The sequence below is a fragment of the Muscardinus avellanarius genome, assembly GCF_963383645.1.
Source record: "Muscardinus avellanarius genome assembly, chromosome: 4".
In the NCBI taxonomy this organism is placed as follows: domain Eukaryota; kingdom Metazoa; phylum Chordata; class Mammalia; order Rodentia; family Gliridae; genus Muscardinus; species Muscardinus avellanarius.
Genome location: NC_137789.1, coordinates 285,105 through 310,548, shown reverse-complemented (window position 1 = coordinate 310,548; position 25,444 = coordinate 285,105). Strand labels below are relative to the sequence as shown.

Below are 25,444 nucleotides of genomic sequence, written 5' to 3'. Positions count from 1 at the left end.
CATTTTAATTTTTTTGTATATGTGTGGTATAGGGGTTGAACTCCAGGGGCATTCTAACTCCAAGCTATACTCCCAGCACTATTTTTTTTTCAGGGTCTGGGGATAGAACCCAGGGGCATTCTACCTCCGAGCTACACCCCTAGCCCAATTTTTTATTCTTTATTTTTGAAACAGCGTCTCACTAACTTGCGTAAGGCCTAAGTAGCTGAGGCCGTCCATGAACCACGATCCTCTGGTCTCAGCCTCCCAAATGCTGGGATGACAAGCGTGTACTACTTTGCCCGGCTCCAGCCCTATATTTCATTATTTCATTCCCTTTTTTTTGTACTGGGAATGGAACACAGGGGAATTCTACCTCTGAGGGACCTTATTAAGTAGCTGAGGCTGTCCGTGACTTGGAATCTTTCTGTCTCAGCCTCCCAAATGCTGGGATTTACAAGCGCGTGACACCATGTCCGGCCTCAATTCTTTATTTTGAAATCGGATGTCACTAAGTTGCAAAGGGCTTCACTAAGAACCTGAGGCTGGCCTCGAAACTGCAATCCTCCCATCTCAGCCTCCCAAATCCTGGGATTACAAAAGTGTGAACCACCACGCCCAGCTTCTGGAAGACTTTCTCACCTTCCAGACTGAAGCTATCCTTACTAAACACTAATTCTCCATCCTCTCCCCAGCTCTTGGCACCCAGTATTCTATTCTCTGGCTTTATGATATAACAACTCTAGAGATGGCACAGAAGTAGAATCGTACGGTCTCTGTTCTTCTGCTACTGACTTCTACTTAGCATGACGCCTCCCAGGCTCATCCACACTTGTAGCGTGTGTCATCAGAATGAAAGGCTGAGTACCAGCGGGGCAGCAGCGCGCAACTGTAATCCCAGTACTTCTGAGGCCAAGACAGGAGGGTCAGAGGTTTCAGAACACCCAAAAGAACTTAGTGAGAACCTGCTTAACAACCTAACAAGACTCTATTTAAAAAATAACAAACAAGCTGGGCATGGTGGCACACACTTGTAATCCTAGTGCTTGGGAGGCTGAGACAGGAGGATCACAGGTTCAAAGCCAGCCTTAGCAACTAAGTGAGGCTCTCAGCAATTTAGTGAAACCCTGTTTTATTTATTTTTTATTATTTTGTATTTTTATATTTTTGGTGGTACTGGGGTTCCTGGAAGCCCTTCTACCTCCAGGCTACACTCCCAGACCTATTTTTTATATATTTTTATTTGGAAACAGGGTCTCCTAAGCCAGCGCGCACGGCTGGCTTCGAACCTGCGCGATCCTCCTGTCTCTGCCTCTCAAGCGCGGGGATTACAAGCGTGCGCCACCACGCCCGGCTGAAACACTGTTTAAAAAAAAAAGTCTGGGAGCTGGGCGTGGTGGCTCATGCTTGTAATCCCCGCGCTTGGGAGGCGGAGACAGAAGGACTGCACATGTTCGAAGCCAGCCATGCTGGCTTAAGAGACCATTTCCAAATAAAATATAAAAAAAAATAGGTCTGGGAGTGTAGCCCAGAGGTAGAAGGCCCCTGGGTTCCACCCCCAGTACCACCAAAAAAAAAAAAAAAAAAAAAAAAGTTGAATCTCAACAACTTAGTGAGACCCTGTTTCCAAATAAAATATAAAACAGGTCTGGGATTATAGCCCAGAGCTAGAAAGCCCCTGGGTTCCACCCTCAGTACCACAAAAAAGTTAATCAATTAATTGATTAATTTAAAAAAAGGGTGAAACCTGGCATGATGGTGCACGCTTGTAATCCCAGCATTTGGGAGGTTGAGACTAGAAGATCTGGTTTTGCAGACAGCCTCAGCTACTTAGTGAGGCCCTTGGCAACTTAGACCCAATAAAACATAGGGTGGCAGTATAGCTCAGAGGTAGAATGCCCTTAGGTTCCACCCCCAGTACCGAATAAAAAAATGGTTCAATAATATCTCACTGTATTTTGATACCATATATTGTTATCCATCCATATGTCTGTATATACTTGTAGTATTCCTGTCTTTTGGTCATTATGAACATAGATGTACTGTACATCTGCTTGGGTCCTTTCATTTTTTGGGTACAGACCCAGAAGTAGAAATGCTGATCTCATTTAAAATAAATTAATTAAAAATAATTAAAAATAGCCGGGCGTGGTGGCACACGTTTGTAATCCCTGCGCTTGTGCGCTTGGGAGGTGGAGACAGGAGTATTGTGCAGGTTTGAAGCCAGCCTTGCTGGCTTAAGAGACTCTGTTTCCAAATAAAATATAAAATAGGTCTGATAGTGTAGCCCGGAGGTAGAAGGGTTCCATCCCCAGTACTACAAAAAAAAAAAAAATCATTCTATTTTTAATTATCTGAGGAATTGTCATGTTGTTTTCTCTCTCTGTGTGTTTGTTTGTTTTAGCTTCTTAAAATTTTCTTCACTGTTTTCTTAGTGTTTAAGGTAGAGTTGAAGCAAATACAGTAATACAGGTGTTCAGTCTCCCATCCTTAACTGGATGCTGAAAGCATGAAACTTGAGCAGCAGTGAGCCCCTAGGGCTGTGTCTTCCAGGGAGCCCCTGTGGGACTTCTCCAGTAACTTTTTTTCCCCTCAATACTGGGGATTGAACCCAGGGGCACTCTACCTCTGAGGTATACCCCCAGCCCTATTTTTTTTTTTTCATTTTGAAACTAAGTTACATAGGGCTCACTAAGTTGCTGAGGCTGGCCTCAAACCTGTGATCCTGCTGACTCAGCCTCCCAAGTGCTGGAATTACAAGTGTGTGCCACCTTTTTGTATCCCAGGTCAAGTGCCCCTTGATGTCTCAGCCCATTTGAGAGGGCCCAGGGGGTCATCCAGAAGACACTTGCTAGTGCCTGGAGTGAAAGTACTATGATGCAAGGAACAGGGCTAAGCTGGATCACCTCGTGCCTTGGTCCTGAGGCGGTGACTGCACAGTGGAGGTCACACAGTTGCTGGTACATGAATCAACTAAAGGCGCCGGAGGCCAAGGCGGGCAGCTTAGGGCGATGCATCAAGCACAAAGCCAGGCAGAACTCTGTCCTCATCATGTGCCCCTCAACAGGGATCTTGTTCCTCTTAGTTTCCTTTACTTAAGTGATAGATAGCTGACCACCTGGTCCTCCAGAGCACAGACTCACTCTATCTTCCTGGTGGCCAGGCCTGTCTTCCTGGCCAGCAGTCAACACCCAAATTCGATCGGTGTTCCTTGCACATGAAAGGTGGCACTTTCCAGCAACTGTGAGCTGGTTGGAATGAGCATGAGGCCTGTAGAAGAGGGGATGGCCACCTAGCATCCTGAGGTGTTTTCCAGGCTCAAGTCTGAGCAGAGCATCAGGTGTGCAAATCTAGGATTGGGTCCTGGGGCTGGGGCTGGGGTCTAGCTGTGAGGTAGTCAAGCACCTGCTGGCAGAACCACAAAGGGCCTTTGCCCCTACTATGGTCTATGTGGTGCTCTGAGACTTCGTGGGCCTTACGTGGGGGAGCTTGAAGCCACGGTCCCCAGGCTGAACCCATTTTCCTTGTGCATGAGAGAAAGGACCCTGTGGGTGTGAGATGCTAGGAAAAAGCACAGACCTTTGTGAGAAGGGCCGTGTCCTGGCAGCCTCTTTGGGGTCTGGAGCACAAACTCCCTGGGAATCTAAGGGCTTAACCATATACTTGCTGGTCAGCTGGCTCAGGTTGGGCCGGGGGACATCAGTCCCTGACTGTCTCCCAACTAGTCCCTTGCTTGCTACATTTCCACTCAGCACACTCTCAGGTGCCCACCAGAGGACAAGTGCTGTGTTGAGCACTGGAGATGCACTCCACAGACCCCAGCTCAAGGCAGATTTCAAGGCCCCCCTGGGAAAATGTAAGGAGCTAACCCATGAAGCCAACAGGCACTCCACCTGCTGCTAGAAAAGTCCAAGAAGACCAGCGACTAGGGTCCTGACCCCACTGAGGCACAGGACCAGCCCCAGGCAGCTTGTTCCAGGCTGTGGTCTTTGGTGAAGGCAGAGCCCAGGCCCCAGGCCAGGCTTGGCATCCACCGGAATGTGTGCTGAAAGAGCAAGCCTGGGCAGAAGTCTCAGGCCTTCCCATATGCCCCACGGGCGTCTGCAGTGTTGGGAGGTGCCCGTGTCTGATCCTGTCCCCGGGAACCCACCTCTGTACTACAGCCTCCACCTAATCTTTGTGTGTACACGCTCTGGCCATGGCAGCATGAGAGTTGCCTCCCCGGCAGCTGAGCTGGGGGCAAGGCCTAGGACGCCCTGACAGGAGCTCAGGTTCCACACAGGCAAAGGCCAGAACAGACTAGGCTGGATTCTCATTCCTGCGGTGTGTCCTTTATGTGTCTGACCTGGTAGGTGCACATGTGCATGCATGTGTGCATATATCTGAACACATTTGTACATGTCAACTCATGAGCTCAGGACTGTCTCGGGGAGGATGGCCTGCTGCACTCAGGGCTGGCTATGCCCTGGCCCTGTGTTCACTCTGCCCAGCCCAGGGGTCAGGCTGGTTGCTAGATTGACCACATGGGCGCTGCCTGGCTGAGAGGACCATAGCCTGGGCCCAGACAGACCTGCACATCACCTCTGAGGGCCTTGTGTTTGACTCCAGGCGGCCCTCAGCAACTGACTGCCTTGTTGGCCCCACCTTCTGGCTTCTCGGGCAGCTTCTACAGTGCCCAGAGTCTGGCTGGTCTTGCTAGGCTTGTACACGAGAAATTGTGAGTGGAGGGCACAGCTGTCGCACTGTGTTCCTCCCTGTTCAGCTCCCTTGGACTACAGGATGAAGAAACCAAAGGCAATAAGCAGTCAGGGGCCTGACCATGACTTCCTTTGTTAGGGAGGGTAATCAGCACAGTAGACACCAACTGGCTGAGACATGAGCCTCATCTGCCAGGAATGCCTGTGGCTCATCTCAGGGCCAGGAGAGGGACTGCCTCAGGACCAAGGTGGGAGTCCCTAAGGGTACCCACCTCCCGGATAAAGCTGGGGTCACTTTCAGGAACCTTCCTTGAAGGTGGCACTGCTTTGCAGTGCCAGGCCTGGTAGGCATATGGCCTGTGAACTACTGAGCAGGTGCTATCCCATGTGGCTGGGAACCATCTCTGTGGCCTTTACCTTGCTGCAGCAGGGCCCAAGAGTGCCAACGGCCCTGCACACTGGGCCTTACCTTTGGTGTCATTGACAGGGTCCATATGCCGGTAGATGTAGCCCTCCAGGTAGGAGTGGAACTTGGGTGTGGGTGGGAAGAAGGCCAGGCAGATGGCCATGAGCTCCCAGCCACGGGCCAGGCTCTCGAGGCGGAAGTTCTCCGTGGTCTGCCGGCAGAGCTGGATGTACAGCTCATCTCGCAGGCCCTGCACGCTCCAGCCTTTGGTGGCAATCTCCAGAGCCACATGCAGTGGGTCTGCCTTGGCCCGCCGATCACCCATGTACATCTGGATCAGTTTGAAGATCTCACAAGCCTCCTTCTTCACATGCCGGTCATTGGTCACGATCATGGGTTTCTTGATGGACTCGCTGCTCCAGGCCAGCATGTTGGCAATGGATACCTTCCGCCGGAAGAGGCCCTGGGTGTGCTTGTTGAAGTGCTTGGAGGCCCAGTTCTCGATGTCCGTCTCTGAGGAGGGCTTGCGTAGCGTGAAGGTAGGGAACACACAGCTGGAGCCGGGCACTGCACTGCGGTTTTGCCGGCTGCTTTCAAACTGGGCACAGGCACCGAGGTCCTCAGACTGGGAAGAACAGAAGGACGGGCCATCAAGAGGTAGGGGTGGGATGGGTAGCTGGTCCCACCTGGATTACAGCCCCAGGAAATGTGAGCCAGCCAGGCAAGGCGAGGCCAGCCCAGCAGATACACCAAGCAGCTGAGTCTGCATTCCTGGACGAGAAGCCAGGTAACAGCCACAATCAGTGCCCAGGCTACCTGGCTGGGGTGAGGAAAGGCAAGCACAGTCCCAGGTGGGGCACCTGACTCATTCTGCTGCCTCCAAGGAAGCACTAATGTTCCAACCCCCCAAATGAGGTGCTCTGTCCCTGTATTAATTTCTGAGATACCCCAGTGATGGCTCAGGGATAGGGGACCCAGAGAGGCTCCTGCAAGCCTGGACCCTGCAGACCCCTCCCTCTGAATTGCTCTGGGACCTGACCCTGTGTCCCTAACCCCACTAGGGGCACCTTTCTGTCTTTTCATCTGTGTTTCCCAAGTGGCCTCTTCCATCTGTCCTGTTATCCTTCTTCATTTGAGGAGTGGGTAGAAACACTGGATGGGAGTGGCTCTGAGCTCACCAGCCTAGGAGGGGTGTCACAGGTGGCACAGAGGGTCCAGGATGCTAGCTGCCAGGTTCACTGAGGCCTTCTCAGCATGGCAGAAATCGACCTGCCAAGCTGTCTCCAAGAGACATTTAGGTTCTCACTGTATCCTCCCTGGGCCAACCAGAGACGACAGGCTACCCTCAGCCTGGGCTTGCTGTGTCTGCAGTGGAGAGCATGCGAGGCAGGGGCTGGGAAGTGGGGATAAGGACATTGGAGCCCTGGAATCTGGGGGACCGAGTCTCCAGAGGGGAGGTCTAGGCAGAATGCTCAGGTATCAAACTTTTGGACAGAGGTGTACATGGGGTCTACAGGGACCAACAGGCATGCACCTGGCCCTACATGGAGAGAACACAGCAGGTGGGGCCTTGGCTTGGGCTTCAGCTATGGTTGTAACATCTGAGAACCACCAGGCCACTGCCTCACAGAAGCTCTTTTGCCCAAGGGAGCCTCAACTGGGGACCACTCTGAGAGCCAGCACAGAGTACCAGTCCAGCTCCTCAGAGGCACCCTGGTCACTGTGTTGGTGGGGGCTGCCCACAGTTGCTATGGCCTGGTGTCAGGGTGCAGTATCCAGCTCTCAAATGGCACAAGGCCAAGGAAGCCACATGCTTGGAGAAGGCCTCACTGTGGCATCCCTCAGCTGTACCCTCTGCCCACTGGTGTGCCTGAGCTTTGAGGCCTACATTTGAACACTAAGTGTTGTACTCACATTGTGGGTACCAGCCACACCCTGACCACTCTGCCTGCTTGCTGACCCCAGACTCTTGGACTGAGCCTGGGGGCTGCCGGACCCAGGGACCCCATCACTCCACTGTTTGCTCACCTGTGAGGGGTGGAGGTAAGGCTCTGGCGAGGCCAGGTTAGTCTGCACAGAGACGCTCTTCTCCAGCAGGATCTGGGGAAAGCCCAGCTTCTCGAAAGTGCTCCGTTTCCAGTGCTTGCCATTCTGCTGGGCCAGTGCCTCGTCTTCGCTGAAGGCACGCACCACGGGCCCAGGCATGGGCAGCGGAACGGCGCCATCACTCTCATAGCCCGAGCCATCCTGCTGTGAGTCCCAGCTGCCCCTCTGCTTCATGTGGAAGTGGGCCTGCTGTGCCTCCCAAGCCAGGCGCGCCTGTGCCAGGAAAGGCTCTGCCATGCCCCGCACGGTGTCCACGTCTGCCTCTGCACGCTTCATCTGTGTGAGGCTGGGCCCACACGGGGATCGCTCTTCCACCAGGGGCTGCTCGCCTGGCAGATCTGCCGGGGCATCAGTGGAGGAAGCGCTGGGGACTTGGCACAGAGAAGGTTTTCTGCTCTTCCTCTTGCGCGTGCCTGGGGAGTAACCTGTGGAAGACATGGTGTCCTGCTGGCTGGACCAAGACATGGCGTCCTCCTGGGCCTGGGGCAGTGGTGTGGGCGGCTGGCTGTGCCGTGGCTCAGGTCCCTCCATGGTGCTGTAGTCTCCTGACCTGACCCCCAGGCGCTGGTCCCTCAGCAGGCAGGGGCTGGGCTGCAGTGAGTAGGAGCCACCGCCAGGATTAGGAGTGTACTTGTGCCGGGGTCCTGTGTGTAGCTTGGGGCCTGAGCCCGCCTGTTCCACATACACCAACTGCCGCACATACTCTTTGCCCGCGGGGCTGTACTCCAGGCTCATGAAGCGCTCTGGGCACTTCTGCTTGGTACGTACCAGCTGCTGACAGGGAGAGGTGGGGGTCTGCTTGGTAGCAGGCAGGAATGGGCGGGGCTTGCGGCTGGGGGACCTCTGCGGAGAGCCTGCCTGGTAGGAGCCGCTGGCCTCAAACTGCACATCCATGGGGGGTTCGTCATAGATAGGGGCCTGATACTCCACAGGGGGTTCCTCATAGAGTGGGGGCTCGTAGCCGTAGCGCGGGGAGGAGGGTTGAGAGTCACTGGAGGGCTTTCGGGGCTGGGCCAACAGTGGTGAGCAGCTCCCAGAGAGCTCTGTCCTCCTCAGAAAGGGCGAGGGCCGCCTCTCCGGGAAGAAGACAGTGCCATCTGTGTCGGGTGTGAATGTCTGCAGGTTGGGTGAGTGTTGGCTGCCAGAGGGTCTGCGGGGACGGCCCCCAGGCTGGCCATCAGGGGAGTAGCCATTGCCCTGGGGGGCAAGGAAGCTGGGCTCCCTGTCTGCAACCTTGATGAGCATGCGTTCCTTGGAGCCAGAGTTCCACCGGAGTGAGGAGGTCCTGTGAGAGAGAAGAGACAGGCAGTTACTGGAGATGGAAGTCTGGTGGCTTCCCAGCATGCCCTCTGCCAGGAGGGTGCTCCTGTGGACAATCTGTGTGGCCTTCCTCAGGGGCAGACCTGCTGCTCTGACTGAGAAGAGGAGTTCTTGCCAGGGACCTCTCAGTTGAGCACAAGAGCCCCCGTAGAGGTTCTGGGAGATGCCAATGGACCCAGGCATCCAGGGGAGGCCAGAACAATATTAGGCCAGCATCTCAGGGCCCACTTTTTTTCTATCTTTCTTGTTTTTTTATGCTATTGGGGATTGAACTCAGGGGCATTCTCCTTCCAAGCTATACCCCAGGTCTATTTTTTTATCATTTATTTATTTATTTATTTATTTATTGGTGATACTGGGGGTGGAACCCAGAGGCTTTCTACTTCTGGGCTATACTCCCAGACCTATTTTATATTTTATTTGGAAACAGGGTCTCACTAAGTTGCTGAGAGCCTCACTAAGTAGCTGAGGCTGGCTTCGAACCTGTGCGATCCTCCTGTCTCAGCCTCCCAAGTGCGGGGATTGCAAGCGTGCGCCACCACGCCCGGCTTTATCCTTTATTTTGAAACAGGATCTCACTGAATTGTAGAGGACCTAAATAGCTGCAGCTGGCATGAACCTGCTCTCCTCCGGTTTCAGCCTCCCAAGTCCTGGGATTACAAGTGTGCGTCACCACACATATCTGCCTACCTTCCTGTATTGGGGATGGAACCAGGGACATTCTACCTCTGAGCTACACTCCTAACCTTATTCTTCTTTATTTATTTATTTATTTATTTATTTTTTTGTGGTACTGGGGATAAGAACCCAGGGGCATTCTACCTCTGAGCTACACTTCCAGCCCTATGTTTTTTATTCTTTACTTTGAAATAAGGTCTCATTGAGTTGCAAAGGGCCTCAGTAAGTAGCTGAGGCTGTCATTGAATCATGATCCTCCTGTCTCAGCCTCCCAAGAGCTGGGATTACAAGTGTGCTACCATGCCTGGATTCTTTATTTTATACAGGATCACTAAGTTGCTGAGGGCCTTGTTAAAATGCTGAGGCTGGTCGCAAACCTGCAATTCTCCTGTCATAGCCACTCAAATACTGGGACTACAGGCATCTGCCACTGTGCCCAGCTATTTTATTATTTATTTATTTATTTATTTATTTATTTATTTATTTATTTATTTTTGTGGTACTGAGGGTGGAATTCAGGGGCTTTCTACCTCCGGGCTATACAGACCTCTTTCTTATTTTATTTGGAAACAGGGTCACACTAAGTTGCTGAGAGCCTCACTAAGTAGCTGAGGCTGGCTTGAACCTGTGTGATCCTCCTGTCTCAGCCTCCCAAGTATAGGGATTACAAGCATGTGCCACCACGCCTAGCCTTTGATTCTTTTAATTTGCTTTTTTTCCCCCCAGCACTGAGGATAGAACCCATGAGCTACACCCCCAGCTCTATTTTTTAGTTTTTTAATTTTTGAAAGAGGGTCTTAATGAGTTGCCAAGGGCCTCACTAAGTAGCTGAGGCTGTTCTCGAACCACAATCCTCCAACCTCCACCTCCCAAATGCTGGGATTACATGTTTGCACCATCATGCCTGGCTTTAAAATGCCTCTTAAACTGGACAAGGTGGTGTACACGTGTAATTCCAGTACTTGGGAGGCAGACACAGGAGGATTGTAGGTTCACAAACAACCTCAGCTACTTAGTGAGGCCCTCTGCAACTCAGGGAGACTCTTTCAAAATAAAGAATAAGAAATAGGGCTGGGGATGAAACTCAGAGGGAGAATGCCCCTGGGTTCAATCCCCAGTACTGGAGAAAAAAAATAGGGCTGGGGATTTAGCTCTGAGGTAGAAAACTCCTGCATTCTATACCCAGTGCCACAAATACGTGACCATTTAATATCTTGCACATTTGAGTACTTATCAGAATTATTTTCTGGTAACTTCAGCACATAAGATCTATGGATCTATTTCTGTTTTTTGATCGATGCTGATATTTCAGGCTAAATTCTGGTTGCTGTGTATAAAAAACTGTAGAGGTAATTTGAGTTTTGGGATTATTTTAGTTTCTGGCAGGCAGGAAAAAGGGCAAGTGACCTGAGTCCCACCTGAAACTGAGTCGACTGGAGGCCAGGCTCATACTCATGGTCTACCTCCTCTTCCTGTGGCCCTTGATGAGTCCAAGAGAAAGCGAGGATCGTTAACTAGATTGGCTACATGGAACTTCTGCCCTAGGAGCTACCAAGGGTCTGCTTAGTTTTTGGCCTTGGAGATTGCCCAAGAGATAGTGCACACATGTGCTGAGGCCAGGTCTCCAAACCTCATTGCTCAGCACATCTCTAAAGACTTCAGAGTGAGTCTGTCGTTTTGTCAGCTTTTTCAGCTGTCCTGGAAAAGCTGGGAAAGTAAAGCCTGAAGCATCATTGAGAACCAGCTGTGAATCTGGTTCAGGCTCTGTCCCTCTGATGTGGGCCCTTCTGGGCAAGGCCATGATGCCCAATTCCCTGGGGCAGGGGAGATGGGGCCTGGCCTGCTCCGGAGTGCCAGGCGTGGGCCCACTCAGCACATCCACAGTTCAGCCCTGTAGGCCCTCCTAGTGAGAAGATTCCCATTCCTGGGGTTTCTGCTCCTGATTGCTACAGGTAGGAGCAGGTACCTGGAGAGGCAGGGACATGAAAAAGGGCTACTGGTTGAAAATATGCTTTGTTTCAGGAACTGGGATTAGTTCTGTCCAGTTAGGGCAAGAGTGGGAGAGAATGAGGCAGGTGGACCTTGTGACCTGCCCTCTGCCAACTCAGGGGCACAGCCAGGCCAAGGGGGCAGGCAGCAAGCACTGCATCTGGGCTGAACACCTCCACAGAGCCTTGCTGGATCCTCACAGGTGCCTGGCTGCAGGTTCCATGGCACAGACGGGGAGGCCTCCCTTGGAAGTACAGGAGAGATGAAGACCACCCTGCGGGTATCCAGCTTATCTTGTTCTGAGGAGACTCAGCCCGACTTCCTTCAGGCCTCCCCCACTGTCCAAGCAGCTCTAAGCCCACCCCACAGTGGTTCCCAAGACTAGCCAGTCTTCTCCACAGCCCTCCGCCCTGCACCCTACCCCAACTCTGCTCTCTGTAGCTGCCAGCCTCATGCCCAGTTTCCAGGCCCTGCCAACTTCAACTGTGATGTTCATGTCTCCTGACCTTGCCTCCCCCTCCCTGGGGCCACTTTGCAGCCCATCCCCCTGGGGTGCATCACAGCTGTTCCCCTTGAATCCCATCGGTCCCCATCTCTCTGGTGGTGGGTGAACTCTCTTCTCTCTCCTCACATCCTTCTGAACTCTTTCCTGCCTGTGACAACTCAGTGGGGTGGACACACCAGGGCAGAAAGGCCCCTCTCTCTGCACAACATCGTTTGAACCATGAGGCAGCAGGAAACCCTGGCAGGGCCACTGCCTAAGAAATGCCAGAAGGCACAGGCAGGCAGGCAGACCCTGACAAAGGGCTCATTCTGTTCAGGGTCCTGCAGGGCATTTTCCCTAGGGCCTATTTCAAAGGAAGAATTGAGAGCCCTGCACAAAACCAAAGCAGAAACAAAACCAAAGCCTCTTCACTGCCAAGCTCAGGGCAATGGGTGTGCTGTGTGTGAGTGCCTGGAAAGGGCAAGGGAGAGAACAACTTCAGTTCCCTGACAGTGGCCAGACTAATGTGTTTTAGGGACAGAGCCGCCTCACCAAGCAGAGTTTTTGCTCTGATGAGGGTTCCGCTTGGCATACAACCTCGGCAGTGCCCCAAGCCTGGTCCTGGACCAGTTCCTTCCTCCTTCCCCTCTTCCTCAGCCCTGTCTGCAGCAGTAGCGGCTCCTGTTTTCTCTGCTCTCTGGGGAATGCATCCGATGCAGAGGCAGCTAGCGATCCTGCTGGAGGCTGAGCTCCAGCTGTGCCACCGCCCATCACCCTGTCTGGATGCTCTTGCTGGACAGAGGTCTAGGCCCCACACTTTCCCCACGTACTGCCAACCTTACCTTCCAGGTCTTCCTTGGATTGCTATTCTTCTCTCCAAGAACATCCCCAACCCAGGCCTGAGTAGGTTCTCCTGGGCTCTGCTATTGAAACTTCCCTTCTCCACACAAAATCAAAGCTGGTCTCAGCGTAGGAACTCTGAACACCAGCACCACACAAGACATACGGCTGTAAAGAGACCAAGGTGGTGCTGTGCACAGGCAGTTCCTCCAGATGGGATCAAGTTGGCAGGTCTTTTGTCTTCCAGGAAGCAGGAAACACGAGAGTGCTTCCTCCCAGCAGGCTGGGATGGCAGCAGAGCTGTACTCTGCCTCATGGCTTGGTGGGCTTGGGCTTCCTTTGGGTTTGTTTGTGGTACTAGAAATTGATTTTTTTTTTTTTTTGTGTGTGTGTGTGGTACTGGGGATGGAGCCCAGGGGCTTTCTACCTCTGGGTGGCACTCCCAGACCTATTTTATATTTTATTTGGAAACAGGGTCTCAGTTGCTCAGAGCCTCACTAAGTAGCTGAGGCTGGCTTTGAACCTGTGCGATCCTCCTGTCTCCGCCTCCCAAGCGCGGGGATTACAAGTGTGCACCACCACGCCCGTCTGTGGTAGTGGAAATTGAACCGAGGAAGATTCTACCTCTGAGCTACAACCCTAGTCATATTTTATTTTTTATGTTTAAACAGGGTCATACTAAGTTGCTGAGGCTGGCTGTGAACCTGTGATCCTCCTGTCTCAGTCTCCCAAGTACTGGGATCACAAATGTGTGCCACCATGCCTGGCCCTGGCTTCCTTTTATGACCTGTTTCACAGAACTGTGATTTTTGTCCCATTAAATGTCTGCTGTCTATACCACTGAGGACGGCTTGAGAGAGGAAGTGCTGGCCTCCCTCCACAGTGACTCCCTGGCAAGTGGGGGCTGGTAGTGGGCTGGATGCTACCCTTGTCCCTCAGGGTATGGAAGCACTCCCATGGAATGACCATGGAAGCTCACACAGCGTCCAGGGTGTCTGACAGGGATAAGGCTCCTCCTGGTGGGAGCTCTCCTTACCTTCTAAACCGAGCTTGGCTTGGCCCACACTGTGTGTCACCCCATAGCTCTATTCCCCCAGGTAAACAAGTCTCCCATCTCTCCAGAAGCCAGGACAATGGGATGTAGGTGACAGGAAGGATCAGCACAGGTGCACACAGGCCTGCTGTCGAGCAGATTAGGATTTGTGACTGCCAGTCTGAGGCCTGCTCAGGTGACATAGAGATTACAGATTATCAGAGGAAAGAATGTAGGATGCCTCAGGATGGTGTCTGACCATCCTCCTCCCAACCTGCTCCATCCCTCCTGGTAAAACACACAAAACTCCAGGACACAGAGACCCCACTGAGGCAAGCCCATGGACCTGTCTTTTCTCTCAGAGATCACTAGGCCTCTGCCCCAGGTCTAAATAATGTGGGAATTAATAACAGAGGAAGCAAGAGGGTATGGCTGGATTCCTGGAGCAATCCCCACTATGTTACAGATAATGCCAGATGATGGTGCCATACTGGCCAAGGGATAGGGCACCCAGGAGGCAGCACCATCGAGGCAGATGTGCTGAGTGGCTTCTGCAGCCATCTAAACCCAGAGAGTCTCCGCCGTGTCCCAGGCAGAGCTCAATACAGGCAATGGTTTCCTCCTCCAGTTGCTGGATGACCAGAAATGCAGCTACTGACCAGAGATCTGGGTAGGGCCTCTGGCAGGCAGTAGGTTAGCATGGTGAGAGGCAGTGAGCTGCCAGGAGGGCACAGGTGTCATGGAGCAGAGGCTGCAGAAAGAGCCACCAGAGGGTGGAAGCCTGGGGACAAGGGGCTCTGGGGACCTGGAGTCTCTACAGAGACCAAGCATGCCAGCTTGTGTGGCTGGGGGAAGTTCCATGGGGCTGAGAGTGGCTGAGCTGCCAGAGGTTCACTTCTGTGTGAGCCACCCAGCCCTGTGATGCCTAAAAGGCCCAGAAAATCCTGTTTGGCCCTCCTGGGACCTGTAACTATGAGGGGTACCTGTTTCCCTAAAGAATTGCAGGTGCCCATGATGATAATGGGGGGTGTTTCAGGGAGCCAGTCTCTCCAGGGGTTGCAGTGTTGTGGCAACTCTGAGCCACCAAAGGCCAGGAAGGAATGTTCACCACAAAGGGTGTGGCTCCTTGGCCCACTAAAGCACTGTAGGGATATTAATGGTTTGGATATAAAATAACCCCCCAGAAAAACTCATGTATTGGCAATGTAAAAATGTTCGGAGTTGAAATAACTGAATCAGGGCCCAATTTCATCCATGGACAAATGCACTGATGGCTTAATAAATTGAATGGATTTACTGAGTAGAAACTGCAGGCATGTGGAACATGGCTGGAGGATGAAGGTAACTGGGGTAGGGCCTTGGGGACTTTATCTGTACCTTTCTCTCATTCTCTCCTTCCAGCTGCTGAGAATATGCCACTACCACGTCCTACCACCACGATGTTTCTGCCTTGTGTCCAGCCAACCATAGGCTGAAGCTCTGACACCATGAGCCCAATTACACATTCCCTCCTCTAAGTGTGTATTTGTTCTGGTCACGGCGACACAAAAGCTGACTACCACAGGCTTTCACAGGGAACTCCAAACCTAGTAGACAGAGCCGAAATCCAGCTTGCCTCAAATGAACCTCTACCTCAAGCCCTCTCAGGTCTCTGTGACCACAAGGCCAGTGCCAGACCTGTCTCACTGAGGGAAAGGATGACCAGAGGCACAGACTACAGTACAGTCACACATCACTCAGTGGGGCTAGGGCAGGCCCAGATGACATGCCGCTCCGTGAGGCCAGGGTAGGCTTGGCTCTCATGCCACATAACACAGATTGTGAAGCACCAGGCAACTGTGTGAGCAAACACCAAGGCTTCTCCCGTTTTCCAGCCTTCCGACACCAATGCTACTCCCAGGTGGCCCATGATGAGGCTCCTGGCTACCTCCAGGAAGAGCACTCCATTCTGGCCCTGCATCCCCACATCAAATGAGTCACAAGGAAGGAAAATTCAGCTGGCTGAGGGATGCCCCCTGGCTTCTGAGAGTGGTCTCTGGACCCTCAGTTTCTCTCAGATGACCCAGGGCCAAGTGATAAAAACCCACCTGCTTCCCAATGACTACCACAGTCTTCTTGACTGAGCCAGGTAGGCACTCTGATGTGAGTGGCCAGTGCTGCCCAGGTGGACCACATGCTGAGGACCCCAAACCTCAGTCTTCTGCCAGGGTTAGAGGCAGCACCAGAGGCCCTTAGCTGCCTCAGTTGGGCCTTGACAAGGGGTTGTGATGTTGTTGTAGGTGTGTGTGTGTGGTTCTGAGGATTGAACCCAGGGGCTTTCTATCCCTAAGTTATACCTGCAGGCATTTTTGAGATAGTGTCTTTTTAAATTACAACATGCTAGCCTTGACCTGAGATCCTCCCGTCTCAGGCTCCTGAGTACTGGGGTTATGGGTGTGGACCACCACACCAGGCTGAATGTCTTCTAGGGTGGGAGCTGCACAGTGAGTAGCCTCTACATGGATGCTGGTGGCCTCCTCTGTGCTATTCCCCTGCTTCCTGCTGACCCAGACTCTTCTCCAGGCCCCAGGGCTGGACCACCTAGGCGTCGACCCAGGGGCTAAGTGCTGGTATGCGGAGGCCCTACCTGTAGTGAAGGAGCTGGCCCTCCACACTGTAATCCCGGTAGATTTCATAGTCCTTCTCCAGTAGCACGCCTGGTGGTGATGAACTGAAAGAGCAGAATGAAAAGGATATGAACGTAAGTGCAGTAATTTAGGTGTAAATGTGGGCGGCCTGCTCAGTCACTGCCCAGAAGGGTTTTCTGCCCTGAGTCCAGCAGGCATTTCGTCTGCCCTGCACCCACCTCCTCCAGGCTGCTTGCCCAGCCATGGGGTAGGCAGGAAACCAGTCTTATCCTGTGTTTAGGGACGATGGGACAGGAGCTGGTATTCTTAGGGCCAGAGATGGGTTAGTGAGAGTCACAGCTTTCACAGGATGGGCTCAGCAGGAGTACAGCTGGAGAGAGAGCCTCAGGGAGAAGTAACTGTCTGAAGCCCAGGCTTGGAATGCACAGACACTCATTGATAATTGAGGAGGTGCATGAGTAGGCCATTATCTTGATGGAAATTCAAAGGCCATGTGATCAAACTAATAACTACTTATGATTAAAAAGAACTCTTGTTGAGCTGGGCATGAAGGTGCATGCTTATAATCCCAGTACTTGGGAGGCTTAGACAGGAGGATTGTAGTTTGGAGACAGCCTCAGCTACTTAATGAGGCCCTCTGTAACTTAGTAAGACTTTGTTTCAAAATACAGAATTAAAAAAAAAAAAATAGGGCTGGAGTATAGCTTGGAGATAGAATGCCCTTGGGTTCCATCATCAGTATTGAAAAAAAAAAAGAATAAAATATCCAGAGCAGGTGTGTTGGTGCACGCTTATAATCCAGCATTTGGGAGGCTGAGACAGGAGGATCACAGTTGGAGGACAGCTTCAGTTACTTGGTAAGGCTCTTTGCAACTCAGACTCTGTTTCAAAATAAAGAATAAAAAATAGCCAGGCATGGTGGTGCATGCTTGTAATCCTGGTATTTGGGAGGCAGAGACCAGAGGATCACAGCTCACAGACAGCCTCAGCTACTTAGCGAGGCCCTTCAAAACTCAGTGAGACCCTGTTTCAAAACTTTATAAAAAGATTTAAAAATAGGGCTGGGGGTGTAGCTTGGAGGTAGAATGCCCCAGGGTTCCATCCGCAGTACTGCAATCAAACAAACAAACAAACAAACAAACAAACAAACAAACACCAAAGGGTTATAGGTGTAGCTTAGAGGTAGAATGGACCTGGATTCAATCTCTAGTAACACATATGCAAACACACACACACACACACACACACACACACACGGCTATGGGTGTAACTCAGTGGTAGAATGGCCCTGGGTTCAATCTCCAGTAACACATACGCAAACACACACACACACATGTGCACACACACACACACACACACACACACATAAAAATATAAGAAAAGGAGGAGGAGGAGGAGGAGGAGGAGGAGGAGGAGGAGGAGGAGGAGGAGGAAGCAGCAGCTGGGTGCACGCTTGTAATCCTCATGCTTGGGAGGCGGAGACAGGAGGATCGCGCAGGTTCGAAGCCAGCCATGCTGGCTTAAGAGACCCTGTTTCCAAATAAAAATATAAAATAGGTCTGGGAGTGTAGCCCGGAAGTAGATGGGCTTCCAGGAATCCCAGAAGAATAGGAGCTGAATTGAACATCCTGACCAAATCTAACACAACACACAGCAATTCAACAGCTGAGCAGCCATACTTTTTTTCCTTTCTTTCTTTCTTTCTTTCTTTCTTTCTTTCTTTCTTTCTTTCTTCTTTCTTTCTTTCTCTTGGTAATGGGAATTGAACCTAGGGACATTCTATCTCTGAGCTACACTTCGAGCTCTATCTTATTTTTTATTTTGAAATAAAGTTGCAGAGGCTGGCTGTGAACTTGTGATCCTTCTATTTCAGTCTTCCAAGTACTGGGATTATAAGCATGTGTTATCACACCTGGCTTAGTGATATTTTATTATAATTTTGTAAAACTTAGGGCCAATACTGAAAGTTTCTGAATAAGAAAAACCTTTCAAGCACTATGAAATACCGAATGATTTGGAATATAATTTTTGTTGCAGACTTGATAATGTTTCATAATGAATCCAACCTAAAATTACAAGGTAAACAGTGCCTATATGTGAAATAGGCAGCAGACTCATTTCAGAGATAGCTCATGTCTGGGTCACGAGCCGTGTCAAGCTGCCTGATCTATTTCCCTTGGCATCAAAATGACAAGAGGCAAGATCGCCATTGCTACATACATTTGCAGCAGGTATGTAGTCTTTAAAAAATTTATTTTATTTATTTTTTGTGTGGTACTAGGAATTGAACCTAGGGGCATTCTATCTCCAAGATACTCCCAACCCCTATTTTATTTTATTTTGAAACAAGGTCTCACTAGGTTGATGAGAGCTTCACTACATGCTGTCCTTGAATCTGTGATCCTCCTGTTTCAGCCTCCTAAATACTGGGATTACAAGCATGCATCACCACTACTGGCTAGCAGGTATATATTCTGAGTTCAACTACTCTTAGCAGACTTTTTCAGACCTGATGAAAGTGCCAAGGAAACTTTTATTTCAAGACCCATTTCATTGCAGCTGAGAAGCTTCTACCTAACTTTCAGTTAAGTATGATCAACTTACAAGGTAATGGCTTACTGGCAGACAAATATCATAAGAAGAATCTAACAGAACTTGATAAATGCCCTCCAAGTGATGAATATGCTCAATTAAAATCATACACTCACGGTGATGCATGCCTGTAATGCACCTGGGAGGCTGAGATAGGTTTAAGGCCAGCCTGGGCAATTTAGTGAAAACCTATGTCAAAATAAAAAATAAAAAGGGCTGAGGGGTAATTCAGAGATAGAATACCCTTGCATTCAATCCCCAGTGCCAAAATAAATAAATAAATAAATAAATAAATAAATAAATAAGTGGGAAAGGAAAAAGAAAAGAAAAAATTTAAGATGAAGCAGGTGTGGTGATGCACACACATAATCCTAGCTATGGGAGAGGCTGAAACAGGAAGATGCAAGATTGAGGCCAGGCTGGGCAACTTAGACCTTATGCCAAAATAAAAAACGTTGGGGCTGGAGCAGGGGCACAGGCTTATAATTCCAGTAATTGGGAGGTTGAAACACAGGATTGCAGGTTTGATGCCAGTCTCAGAAATTTAGGAAGACCCTCAGCAACTCAGCAAGACTGTCTCATAAAAAGGGCTGGGGGTAGCTGGGCATGGGGCTGCGTGCTTTACAACCCCAGTACCTGGGAGGCGGAGACAGGAGCATCATGGGTTATCCTGAGCAACTTTTGAGGCCCTCCTTAACTTAGTGAGACTTTGTTTCAAAATAAAAAATGAAAAATAGGGCTGGGGGTATAGCTCGGAGGTAGAATTTCTGAATTCAATCCCCAGTACCACTCTCATACACAAAAAGGGGCTGGGGTGTAGGTTGGAGGTAGAATGTTCAACCCCCTGGTACCAAAAAAGAAAGAAAAAGGATAAAGACTTTCTCAAAAATACAAAAAGGAAACACGTCATCACCAGCATTTACTTTTTTTTTTTTTTTTTTTTTTTTTGCGGGTCTGAGGATGGAACCCAGGGGCATTCAACCTCCAAGCTATACCCCTTGCTCTGGTTTTTATTCTTTATTTTGAAACCAGGTCTCACTGAGTTGCAGAGGGCCTCACTAAGTAGCTGAGGCTGTCCTCCAGTCTCAGCCTCCCGAATGACCAGCATTTACATTTTAAGAATGTCACCATGGCCGTTCCAGGGGAGGCAATGAGGCCGGATGGATATCTGTATCTATGTAAGAGATGTCACCATGGCCGTTCCAGGGGAGGCAGTGAGGCCGGATGGATGTCTGTATCTATGTAAGAGGAGCACTGCGAAAGGATCGATAGGGCTGATTACGAAACAGTTCTGTTTTTATAAAAGGGAAAGAAGCCGGGCATGGTGGAGCAAGCTTGTAATCCCAGCATTCAGGAGGCTGAGACAGGAGGATTGCACAGGTTCAAAGCCAGCCTCAGCTACTTAGTGAGACCCTCCAACCTATACCCCAGCCCTTTTGTGTGTGTGAGAGCGGTACTGGGGATTGAACTCAGGCATTCTACCTCTGAGCTACACCCCCCAGCCCTGTTTCAAAATAAAGACTAAAATCAGGGCTGGGGGTGTAGCTGAGAGGTAGAATGCCTCTGGGTTCCACCCCCAGTACCGGACCAAAAAAAAAAAGAAAAGAAAAGAAAAAAAAGGAAAAGGAGTTAACCATTCTAACACTGATAAAAAGAAAACCAGGGAAGCTGGGCGTGGTGGCATACACTTGTAATCCTAGCACTTGGGAGGCTGAGACAAGGAAGTTCATAGGCTGAAGGTCGGCCTCAGCAATGCAGGGGACTCTCAGGAACCTAGTGAGACCATGTTTCAAAACAAAATTAAACAAAACAAAGGGCTGGGGATGTAGCTTGGAGGTAAAATGTCCCTGAGTATAATCCCCAGTACCAAAAAAAGAAAAGAAACAAAACCAGAGAGCCCATATTAATATAAGCAGAGCTAGATGTGGTGGCACATACTTTTAATCCCAGCACTTGGGAGGCTGAGACAGGAGGATTGCACAGGTTTGAAGCCAGGCTTAGCTACTTAGCGAGGCCCTTTGCAATTCAGTGAGACCCTGTTTCAAAAAATAAAAAATAAAATATAGGGCTGGGGGTGTCGCTTGGAGATAGAATGCCTCCAGATTCCATCCCAGTACTGAAAAAAAAAAAAAAAAAAAAAAGATGAAATAGGGCCAGGGGTATAGCTCAGAGGCAGAATGCTCCTGGGTTCAGCTCCCACCAACAACTGCTCTACCCTCTGCAGACATGGAACCCACCCTGTGCAGGAGTGACCCAAATCTGCCTGCCCAACCCCACTGTACTGCACAGAACAGCCACTCCCACACCCATAGTGCCACTCAACTCGTCCGCTCACCCTTTGGGCCCCTTGCCCATTGTTCTCAGCAGGAAAAGAATGAACCCAAAGGTGTGAATCAGGTTCAGTCACTTTCAGAGTTCCCACTACAACTGGACAAAATGACCCCACCACCGGGCACCTTCAGGAACCCTAACACGCAGTGGCGTTCCTAGGAAGCTCCTCCGCAGGACAGCTCCTCGTGTGTGTGTGTGTGTGTGTGTGTGTGTGTGTATTTTTTTTTTTTTTTTTTTTTGGTGAGGGATACTGGAGATTGAACAACCCAGGAGCATTCTACCTCTGAGTTATACCCTCAGGCTTTATTTTTTATTCATTTATTTTTTTGGTGGTATTGGTGATGGAACCCAGGGGCCTTCTACCTCTGGGCTACACTCCCAGACCTATTTTATATTTTTTTTTACTTGGAAACAGGGTCTCTAAAGCCAGTGGAGGCTGGCTTCAAACCTGTGCGATCCTCCTGTCTCAGCCTCCCAAGCACGGGGATTACAAGCGTGCGCCACCACGCCTGGCCCTCAGGCTTTATTTTTTACTTTGAAACAGGCTCTTACTAAGTTGCTGAGGGCCTCACTGAGTTGCCCTCCAACCTGTGATCCTCCTATCTCAAGCCTCCCAAGTACTGGGATTATAAATGTGTGCCACCACATTTGATACCAGCTCAGTACTGTCACTGCATTTTCCTGGACTCATTTTCCATCTCCTGCATGCTTGGTTTTCACCAGGACTCCCTGAGCCCCTCCCTCCCGTCTCCACACAGGTGCTCAGACACACTACCCTCAGTGACAGGCCAGATCCTGCCACTGAAACAATCAGGCTCTCTGTACCGACTCCACAGGAAGACCCCCAATCACACCAGGATGAAGCAGAGAGCCAAGGCCAGGTGCACATCAGCCCTACTGTCACCAGGGATACAAGGATGTGGCCCTGCACACAGACACTGCAGAGATATCCGTGACTGAGCAGACACATTCAGTTCCCCTGCACCTGGCAGCCGGCTGCCCACAGGCTCCTACTGCAGCCTGGCGCCTCACCTTGCTGGTGGCCTGGGCAGAGCCTCAGTTTCATCACTCCCATAATGAGGCTAACCGCAGCAACTCACTTTTGAGATCCAGGAGTGAGGGCAGCTCGGACATAGGCAGTGCCAGCCATACCATGACCCTGTGGACCCCAGGCGTTGCCCAGGGAGGTAACCCTTCTGTCCCTGGCACTTTCTGTAAAGAGTGTAAGGACTCCTCTTTGTTCCCCATAAACAGATGGAACCATACAAGCACCAAAGTCAGGGCTCTTAAACCAGAAAACCCCTGCTGGAGGCACCCCCTGAATGCCCAGTTCTCTCATGTGTCTCAGCAGGTACAATTTTTTTTTTTTTTTAATTGTGGGTCTGGGGATGAAACTCAGGGCATTCAACCTCCAAGCTACACCCCTGCCTGTTTTTTATTATTATTATTTTTTTGTGGTGCTGGGGATGAAACCCAGAGGCTTTCTACCTTTGGGCTACATTCCCAGACCTATTTTGTATTTTATTTGGAAACAGAATCTCACTAAGTTGCTGAGGGCCTCACTAATTAGCTGACACTGGCTTCAAACCTGTGTGATCCTCCTGTCTCAACCTCCCAAGTACTGGGATTACAAGCGTGCGCCACCACACCCGGCTTTATTCTTTATTTTGAAACAGGGTCTCACTAAGTTGTGGAGGGCCTCACTAAGTAGCTGAGGCTGTCATCGAACCGCGATCCTCCAGTCTCAGCCGCCCAAATGCTGGGATTCCAAGCGTGCGCCACCATGCCCGGCTCAGGTACAATTCTCTTAATGAGCATCTAGTCCTAGGAATCCAGGTGACTGATGACAGGGTCAACAAGGAACAGCTCCTGGGTAGAGGGAGGAGAGCCCAGTCTCACAAACCAGCTGGGTCAGGGCTGTCCCCTTTCCCACCAGAGGCTGCCCAGCTGCAAGGGCAGAGCCCAACAAAGACCTGAAATCCTCTTTATTAGTAGACACAGCAGAGGCAGCAGAGCCTGTGCTGGGACCAGCGCCGCACACGGCCACCTCGGTTGCACCCCTCACCTGCAGCTCTCCTCCTTGGTGGTGCCCAGCGCCGCGGGACGCCCAGCCCTGGCCTGCAGGTCCTGCCCCCGCTCGGCAGCATCCGGCTCGGGCTCCAGTGAGGAGCCAGTGCTGCCGTCGCGGCTACCGCGCCCGGGGCTGCTGTCTGCCGAGGCGCGAGGGGACTCCGTGTTCTGCTTCAGTGTCTGCAGCTTGGCCAGCGGGATGATGTCGCAGTTCTGCGGGCGGTGCCACACGGTGCGCTGCGAGGCGGCGCTGTAGTAGTAGAAGCGCGACGTGTTGGGGTCGAAGAGCTCCCACCACTGGTCCTCACTGGTGCGCTTGATGCGCACACCCGCCGGGGGGTCCCACACGCACTCGCCGGTGACCAGGTTGGCGTACATTCGCTCCCGAGTGCGGGGCTCGATGATCTCCACCCATTCCAACCTGCGGGAACACATAAGTCAGCCAGGGCCCTGGTGGCATTCCGAGAGCCACTCTGAGCCCCTTCTGTGCTGCAGGATGAGGGCAGGGGCTTGGGCTGGATCAGGCTTCTGGGTCTGTAGCTTTTGGCACCTGGTGACCTGCAGAAATACCAACCCAGATGGCCCCTAACCCCATCTGGGGACTACAGCCTCCAGCCTTGCAATGCTCTTTTGGTACTGGGGATTGATCCCAGGGGCATTCTACCTAAGCGCTGGCCCCAGCCTTTTAAATTTCTTTTTTTTTCTTTTTTGTGGTACTGGGGTTCCTGGAAACCCTTCTACCTCCGGGCTACACTCTCAGACCTATTTTATATTTTTTATTTAGAAACAGGGTCTCTTAAGCCAGAGAGGCTGGCTTCAAACCTGTGGATCCTCCTGTCTCTGCCTCCCAAGCATGGGGATTACAAGCCTGTGCCACCACGCCAGGCTTTTTTTTCATTTTGAAGCAGGGTCTAAGTTGCTGGGGATGGGGGTCTCGCCAAGTTGCCACACACTGGCCTCAAACCTGCTTACTCCTGTCTCAGCCTCACAAGTACTGGGATTACAGGAATGCAACTGGCCACTGCACCTGGCTTATAACACTTTTTTTTTATTATTAAAAAGATAACCTGGAAGTCAAGCCAGGCATGGTGATACATGCTTATGATCCCAGCATTTGGGAGGCTAAGACAGGAGGATGGAGGTTTGAGGATAGCCTCAGCTATTTAGCGAGGCCCTTTGCAACTCAGTGAGACCCTGTTTCAAAATAAAGAATAAAAAATAAGGCTGGGGGTGTAGATTGGAAGTAGAATGCCCCTGGGTCAATCCCCAGGACTGGGAAAAAAAAGATAACTTGGAAGTCAATGTAAATTAAAGCATCCAGGACCAGACAATTTTTTTTTTCGGGTTTGGGAATGGAACCCAGGGACATTTGACTTCTGAGCTACACCCCCCGCCCTATTTTTTATTCTTTATTTTGAAACAGATCTCATTAAGTTGCAGAGGGCCTCACTAAGTAGCTGAGGCTGTCCATGAACCGCGATCCTCCAGTCTCAGCCTCCCAAATGCTGGGATTACAAGTGTGCGCCACCACGCCTGGCACAGGACAAGATAATTTGTTTTTTTTTTTTTTTTTTTTTTTGGTGGTACTGGGATTCCTGGAAGCCCTTCTACCTATGGGCTATACTCCCAGACCTACTATATATATATATATTTTTTTTTTTTTTTTGAAAGAGGGTCTCTGAAGCCAGCGCGGCTGGCTTCAAACCTGCGCGATCCTCCTGTCTTTGCCTCCCAAGCGTGGGGATTATAAACGTGCACCACCACGCCCAGCAGGACAAGACAATTTGAATGCAGATATGTTTGACATCAGGGTGCTCGGGGTAATATCTGGAAATTTTTAGACTGCTTGAGAACAACCTCTCCTGTGGTCACTGCCTCATTGCATCTGGGCTCTTCCATCACCTTTGGTGGCTGTCTCTCCATCATGGCTGGTGAGTTTCCAGGGAAAGGGCTTAGGAGAAAAGGGGAGGCATGATGGGAGGCTAGAGGCTGGCCTGTGGGGAGGCCTGCCTACAGTGCTGCCAGGAGAGTAGAGACAGGGTCTCAGTGAGTTGCAAAGGGCCCCACTAAGTAGGTGAGGCTGTCTGCGAACCACGATCCTACAGTCTCACCCTCCCAAATGCTGGGATTACAAGTGTGCGCTACCACGCCCAGCTCCTTCAGATATTTCTTGACTTTGTGTGTGTGTGTGCGTGCTAAGAATGGCACCTAGTAGGGCTATGTGCAAGCCATGTAAATGACTGACCACTGAGCCACATCTCTATTCCCTACTTTTTTTTGTGTGTGTGGTAC

General features: G+C 50.9%; 1 protein-coding gene across 2 annotated transcripts in view; it reads right to left on the bottom strand.

Moving 5' to 3' along the window:
* Nucleotides 1-25,444, bottom strand: part of ARHGAP39 (Rho GTPase activating protein 39) — a gene marked incomplete at both ends in the record, with an annotated part of 47,258 nt that overhangs the window by 9,838 nt on the left and 11,976 nt on the right. For both annotated transcript variants that reach the window (XM_080695234.1, XM_080695235.1), the window contains 4 exons: nt 5,146-5,707; nt 7,111-8,473; nt 16,159-16,242; nt 23,148-23,573. In XM_080695234.1, the coding sequence (XP_080551360.1) occupies nt 5,146-5,707; nt 7,111-8,473; nt 16,159-16,242; nt 23,148-23,573 (2,435 nt within the window). The remainder of the gene's footprint in view (nt 1-5,145; nt 5,708-7,110; nt 8,474-16,158; nt 16,243-23,147; nt 23,574-25,444) is intronic.